This window comes from Manacus vitellinus, unplaced genomic scaffold, assembly GCF_001715985.3.
Source record: "Manacus vitellinus isolate BGI_N305 unplaced genomic scaffold, ASM171598v3 scaffold_10_pilon, whole genome shotgun sequence".
Lineage (NCBI taxonomy): Eukaryota > Metazoa > Chordata > Aves > Passeriformes > Pipridae > Manacus > Manacus vitellinus.
In genome coordinates, this window is record NW_021938838.1 from 8,130,888 (window position 1) to 8,138,459 (window position 7,572).

General features: G+C 56.2%; 1 protein-coding gene across 1 annotated transcript in view; it reads right to left on the minus strand.

The window, feature by feature from the left end:
- CBFA2T3 (CBFA2/RUNX1 partner transcriptional co-repressor 3) overlaps positions 1-2,887 on the minus strand; it is a 15,242-nt gene extending 12,355 nt beyond the window's left edge. Inside the window, exon 1 of the mRNA XM_029965530.1 lies at positions 2,794-2,887. Coding sequence (XP_029821390.1) covers positions 2,794-2,887 — 94 coding nt within the window. The remainder of the gene's footprint in view (positions 1-2,793) is intronic.
- Between the last annotated feature and the right edge of the window lie 4,685 nt (positions 2,888-7,572).

Sequence of the window (7,572 nt, forward strand, 5' to 3'; positions counted from 1 at the left end):
CAGCCACAGCCACCCGGCCGCGGGGTCCCCGCTGCGCCCCGGCACGGCTGATAAACACTAATCTAATATGCATCCTTAATCCACGGCAACTGTGGGGAGATTAATTGAACCCGGCAAGAGCACATTGTCCGGGCTAAATAAAACCAGGGCCTCATCCCAAGCAAGATGCTATCAGGGTTGTGCCGCAGCCGGTGCCGTGTGGAGGACCAGGAGATGGGATAGGTGGTGGTAAGAGCCAAAATCTCTCATGGTTACCATCATGCACCAATAGCCTCCTTCTGGATGGTTCCAGCACCATGGATATCCCTCCCTCTCCATGGCACACCTTAATCCTGCAAAACCTGGACATGTGTGCCCCAGTTTCCTGTTCCTCACTCCCTTCTCCCTCTCTATCCAAAGGAGAAACCCTAAGACCATGCAACATCCCTCCCTTAAAATGTCAGTTTCTTTACACAGCCTGTCAGAATAAATGGTTTGTTTTGAAAAACACCTTTTGTTTTCCTTTTCGTGGCAATGCCTATCTCTGGGCATTGCCACTTCTCCAGCCTTCCAGGCTCTTGCTGAGCTCAGCAGAGCAGGATCCAGCCCCGACGGCAGAGGTTGAGTTGTGGGCACACTCAGGGCACAGAGTGTGACCCTGACTAGGTGCCTGCATCTGCATAGCTGCAGCACCTTGATCCCGCACAATCCTTGCCTGCATCTCTGTCTGCGTCCCTGTTCCTGTCACATTCCCAGCACAGTCCCTGCCTGCAACCCCATCCTTACCTGCATCCCCACCCTGACCCTCATCCCCCTCACTGCCCTGACTCCATACACATGGCCACACCGAGGGCAAAACATGGATATACTCATTCTGGCACCAACACAGCTTTTCCACAGCTTCCCATCAGGAGGAAAGTTTCCATGAAGCTCAGCAAGCACTTGGGGAAACGAGGTCTGGTTCTGTTTTTTCTTGTGTTTTCCTTTTTTTCTCTGAGTTATAAATTTTCCCCAAGAGGTCTGCAACCCAAACACGGCTGTGCAGGCACAGGAATGGTCTCAAATCCAATGGGACAAAGAGCCTGAGATGCCCAAAGGACCCAACCACAGCTGTACCACCAACCCAGGTCCTTTGCAGGATGGGATGAGCTCCATGGGGGCAAAGGAAGTTTTGGGGGGCAAAATACAGTTTCCCATAATTTCCTCCAAACAGCGATTCCCCAGTACAACTCAAACTCCACTGGAGTTTTTTTCCCCTCTATTTTTTTCTCTCTTTGGGGTAATTTGTCCCAGCCGCTCGGGGCCGTGTCTGTTTTCCTCCATCTGGTTTCCATTAGGTCTGTGCAGCCCAGATGAATAAGTAATAATATAAAAATAAAAGGATTAGTATTTTCTCCTCGGCTGGCGGGAGCGAGTGTTCCCACCCTGCCTCCCAGGGCCAGTGGATGCTGGATCCCCACACACTCCTGGTGACCCCGAGCCCCCCATTTGTCCCACTGCAGGGTGTAACCCCTGGCACTGACCCGGGCAAGGCCCCTGCCAGGGTGACACTGTCACACAGCCGGTGGGCACCAACATGCAGCCAAGCATTCCAGAGGGCACAATGCATGGCATCCTGCAGGCTGGAGCCTGAGGGACAGGAGCAGTGCCTGAGGGATGGGACTGGCAGCCATCCCAGCTTGGCATCTGCTGTTTCCCACAGCCCCAGGGAGCCCATCCCACCACAGGCAGTGTCCCAGTCCCGAGTTCTGCCCTTCCCAGGCAGCACATGGGATGTGCCAGCCAAGGGTGAGCCCAATGACTGCGGAGCACTCAGGCTGGCTGCTATCCTCTCCACTCCCTGGGGATGGAGCAGGCAGGGAACTGCCTTGGATGTGGCCACTGGAAATCTCTGGCTCCCTGTAGCCCTCCTGGACCAGGCAAAGCTGCCTGGGCAAGGAAGGGGTTAAAGGGAATTCAGCGCCCAGCATCCTTCATGCTCTCCAAATGGCCACAAATGAAATCCAGATGCTGGAGGCGACATCTCCTCAAACCAGGCTGCCTCTGAAACAAAGGCAGGGAAGCATTCCTGCTTCTCAGCTGCTGCAGCCACCAGGGCCAAGAACAACTCCCCAGTAAGACTGCAGGGACCGAGCTGTCCCAGCTGGAGCAGGTTAGGAAGCGAGTAGTGCCGGCGGCCGGGCAGCAGCGCTGGCCATGTGCACCAGCCCGGCAGAGCTGGTGGGAGCTCATGGCATCCTCATCTCCCTCCTGATCCCCTCCCTGGGGCTGTGGTGATGATGGGGGCAGGTGACAGCAGCCACCTTGGAGGTGGCTTATCCCCAGTTGCTTGTGGAGGGGGAAAGAGAAGGAGAGTGGCTGGGGGATGCTGACAGAGGGTGGGTTTGGATATTGGGAAGAAATTGTTCCCTGTGAGGGTGGGGAGGCCCTGGCATAGGTTTCCCAGAAAAGTTGTGGCTGTCCCATCACTGAAAGTGTCTAAGGCCATGCTGGATGGGGCTTGGAGCAGCCTGGTCTAGTGGAAGGTGTCCCTGCCCATGGCAGGGAGTGGAACAAGATGAGCTTAAGGTCCTTTCCAACCCAAACTATTCCATGATCCTGTGATGATGCTATAGGGTTGCTGCCAACCCATCACCACAGTGTCACATATACTCATTTTAGAGAGGGCTAGCAGGGAGTGATCCACACCCCAGCACTCACCAGCACAAATAAAACTGACTTTAAAAGTAAATCCAATTAATTAAACTCTCTGTTGCACTTGTAAGCGAACCCAGATTCAACCAGTCCTGGAGAGCCCCAGCAGGTCATCCTCACCTTTCCCACAGGCATCCTGGGACATGTCCCATGCCACTGGCCCACTGGGACACTTCCCACCCACCCAGTTCTGGGGTAAAGTAGGTTTCCCCATGCTCGGATACACCCCAATTTGCTTTGCTCTCTGAGCAGCCCCCGGCCACACTGCCTGCACCTGCATCCCAGGAGTGTCAGCGCCGCTGGGGGGAGGCACCATGGGCAACACTCTCCCCTGGCTCCAGGACATCAACTCCCAACAGGGACCACGATCCCTCTCTCCTTCCACCTCCTGCAGTGTGGTAGTGACAGCTCCACATGGGACATCAGCACCCACAGCCAGGCTCTCCATACTTCAAGCCCCAAAATCCTGTTTCTCAAGCCAAAACCAGCCACCCATGGACCCAAACCAGCTGGCTCAGTGCCACTAAGGCAGTGCCAGCAGCTCCTGCTCTCCCTGAGCTGGTGTGGCCGGGGGTGTGGGGGGAGGATGGGATAGGTTTGATTTTCCTCAAAACAACAACAAAAAAGCCAAAAAAAAAAAGTGCCCTCTCTGTTTTACAAGCCTTCATTTGCTATTGTTTATGTAAACAGGTAAATTGTTTCGTATCTCAATTAAAAACATCTGCCACATAAATGAATACCAATTAACTCATCCTGTTTTTAATTACTCTGTTAATTACACACAGGCAGCAAAAAGGATGGCAGGGGAATAGGGAAAGCATGCTTACACCCCCCCTTCCCACCTTGCTCTTGGCAAGGATCCGAAATGTGCCCAGATAATGATGGATTAAGGTGGCTGGTGAAAACTGTGGCTCATGGCCAGCTCTGGCACGGCAGCTCCCTCCCGGTGCTGCTGGGGCACCTTGCAGGGGGATTTCCCAGGACCCTCTTGAGAGGTTTGGAAACCCCAGTCCCCGTAGGATGCGCCAATGCCATCTGCGTCATCATCCCCCGTGCCGGGGCGCACACAGCCCGGCTGGCATTCCCCGTGCTAGCCCCAAAACGCGTCTCACGGGAGAGAAACTTTGGGATGCTGGAGCACATGGGGAGGGCGGACAGACGGAGAGGGCTTCATGTGGGCAACATCCTCATGGATCAAGTGCATCCCTGAGGCGCCCGTGCTGCCCCCAGGAGCCCTACTGGTACCAAGGGGTGACCCCTCTGCGCGGGCACGGCAGCGGGGGGTGGATGCCATCCATGCCGAGGGACCCCATGTGCTGCCAGCCCCCCCCAGCTGCGGGAAGCCTTCCAAGCGAGCAGATGGGGCAGGGGAGCGGCGGCAGGAGGAGGAGAGTAGAAAAGGCTATTTTCTCACGCTACATATTTTACAAGTCGAACATTTTGTGCATTTCAGCCTTGCCTGGAAAAGCATCTCGGGCTCAGCCCTGGGACTCGACGGCGGAGCCTGTGAGTCAACAGCGGCTGGCGGCGACGTGGCTGCTGGCGTGGAGACGGGATGGCAAGAGGGGTCCCCACACGCACAGGGTCAGGAGGGAAGGTGCCCCTGACCTACTGGTGCTGGAGGAGCAGCAGGAGAGCCAACTACACCCAGCCAGGGCATAACATCTGCTACAAACTCTGCTGCAGTGTTGTGCCCAGTGCCACTGTTGGATTCACCCCTCAGCAGCTCCCAGGGTGGCACAGGGAAGTGAGCACACACAAACCCTCCTGCTGCCCAGCTGCCTTACACTCCTGGAAATTAAATATACTGGCTAAACACAAGCACCAGGAGTAAACAGAGTGCTGTGGCCAGCCCAGCACACCTGGAGACACGTGGGTGGCACAGGGTTGGAACTGACCCCACTGGAGCTGCCCCCACCCAGGAAACACCAACATCTGGGCTGCAAAACACCTCAACTGCACCATCCCCCCATCCACCGACATGCTACCAAAGGGGTACCCCAAAAACAGCCCAGTGCCCCCATTGCAGCACCGGGTGCTCTTTGAAGATAGGGAGAGGTTTTGGCTAAAATGCCCCAATCTGGGATTTTTGCAGCCATGTGCACAGAGATGCTCATGCCCAAAGGTGGCCTTGGTGGCTGGAGCAGGGACAAGTGGCACGTGGAGGGGACTCAGGGCATCCTGGAGGCAGAGAGTGGCTGGAGAAGGGAAACATTCCCCTCCACACACCCTCACTGGCAGGGAGCTCCCTGCACGGTCCCTGCAGCGTGGGAACGCCGAGGCACTGCCGGCTCCCCAGGGACCCTGCACCGGATCCGGCCCCGCAGGCGCCAGGATGGTACCAGCTCCTAGGGGGTGCCGGATCCAGCCATGCACTCCCACAGCCTCCAGGCTGCTGCCTCACCGACTCTGTCTATTTTTGAAGCACAGGCTCCATTTCAAGGCAATTTCGCCCATGTGAGATTGAATCAAACAACACAGGAAAAAAATATTAATAAGAATTTTGCAAAATAAACAGGAAATCCCTTGGATGTTTTCTGGAAACATTGGTCAGCATCTTCCGAAGGAAAGCTGTGGGCTTGTCAAGGTGGGGTTCCCCCTGGGGAACCTGAGCACACTGGGAGAGTTGGCAGAAAACAGCTTCAGGAAATCTAAAAATAACCTCAAACTGGTCAATGGCACTAAGGGCAGTGGTGCCAGGCACAGGGGTGTCCTCTACGCCACCAGCCTGTTCTTGCCTCTGGCTGGCAAAAATTTGTCCCAGCTTGAGGACACCCCCCCTTGTCCCCATTCAGCTGGGCAGCTAAACCCATCTCCCAGGTGAGTTCCAGCTTGGAAAGCACAGCATCCAGCATCCCACCTGCAGCATCCAACTGCATCCCACTGACCCGAGCAGCAGTAATTAAACCCAGCTTAACCTGTGGGATGTCCCTCGTCCCCCCCAGCACCTGGACAGCCCCGTTCGCAGCATCAGGCCCTGATCTGCCCCAAACCTTGTGCTCACTGAGACTGTGCTGGTATGGCTGGGGGCAGAAGTAGCATCAGTGATGGTGGTGGGGGCTGGTGTGTTCCTCTAGGAGAGACCCAGCTCCTGCCCTTGTGCCAGCATTCCCTGGCAGCTCTGCACTCCCTGGCTGACTCACTGGCAATCAACTGACCACGCTTAAGGGACCCCCCTCTCCTCCCCAGGGGTCCGACAACACCCCAGACCCCTTCCCCATGTGGCTGTAGGGCAGGGAACATCACAGAGCTGGGGCAGAGCCGAACAGCCTCCAGACTGCTCCAGGGATTTAAGCTGGCTGCCGGCGGCAATCAGAGCCGAGACCCCATTTCCACGGCAAAGACAGACACAGCACAGCCACACTGCCTGGATCCTGCCTGGGGTTTTCCACGCTTGCAAACATCCATGGCTCAGGAGCAGAAAGCCAGGAAGGGATGTGGGGGATGCCAGCAGAGACCTTCCAGCCACAAATCCCCCCAGTGGGACCTGGCTGGAGCCCTCCCCAGCACACTGTGCACAGGAATATTTTTCTATCCTGCACCCTGGAAGTTCCCAATGTAAGAGGCAAATTCTCCACCCACGCAAGGCCTCAATGCTGCCTGAACCAGGCACCCACCCCGTGCCAGCACCCAACACCACAGGAGAACAGCCTCTCCCCCCCTGCATCCTGGCTTTTCCTCTCCACAAGCCAACATCTGCACTCACATTTTTCAAACAAAACACATCCAACGTCTGTCCCTGGGTAAAAGCTTACCTGCCGGCACGGGAAGCAGCCAGCAGGGAAGACTCCCTTGGCACAGCCAAATTCACCTCCACTTGCCTCCCCAACAGTGGAATTTCTCCCTGTGTGGAGACACTCCATGCAGGGACCTGCCTCACACACCTCTGAGGATCCAAGAGCCCACCCCAGGTGGCAGCTTGGACCCATGGGGCTCCTCACCCGAGGACCGTGGCTGTCAGCATCCTCCCCGGCTGCTGCTCTGTGCTTGCTGTGGGATTTCAGGATGGTTCCCCCGTATCTCCATGCCCTGTACCATAGCAGAGCTCACCCCGCCGCGGTGCCAAGCAGACGGATGTTTGCAGAGTGTCTTCAAGTCGCTCAACAAAGGAGCAGGGATTTAATATTCCTTTTAATTAAAGGCAGAAAAATCTCTTTGTTCCTGAACAGAGAGAAAACAACAGAGGGAAGAGCTCAAAAGCTCTTCCTAAGCTGGAGACGAGACCATCGCTTGGATTCAAAGGCACTGTCAACGCGCACGTGACCTCGAATTAAAAAAACAAAATGAAACCCAGCAGCGGCAGCGGCTCCTCTCCGACAGCGAAGGAAAGTTGCAAAGTTTTTCTTGGCTAATAGAGGGAAAAAAAGAATTCCAAGAAAAGGTGTGTTTAACTAGAGAAAGGCTCTGCAGTATCCAAGGCACCATCCAGCGGCGGGGGAATGACGGGGAGAACTGGTTGTGCTCCGGCTCAGCGTCACGGAGGAGCCACGGAGGAGCGTGGGGCCAGCCTCACTCCATCACTACGCCGGCAGAATTCCCTTGGCAAAGCCAGGCTCCTGGAGCGGGCTGCCCAGCTTAACGTGACTCCAGAGGGAAAGCAAGAGTGGGGAGGTGATCAACGGCAGTGCTGGAGGCTCCCGAGCCAGCCTTCTTTCCCAAATCCACACTCAAAAAAACATCCCCGGCACACGCGAGGATACTGTTTGTGTCCCCACCACGGACCCGTGTCCTCGCATGTAAACACAGAACAACGCTGCCGAAGCTGAAACTTCCCAAACCAGCCCTGGGATTCCTTCCGCAAACTCTCCCGAGTAGGTCAGGTCCTCCTCGCCACCAAACGCGGCTCCATCTCTAAATCCACGGTGCAGCTGGAGCGGGATGCCGAGCCGGCGGGTTGGC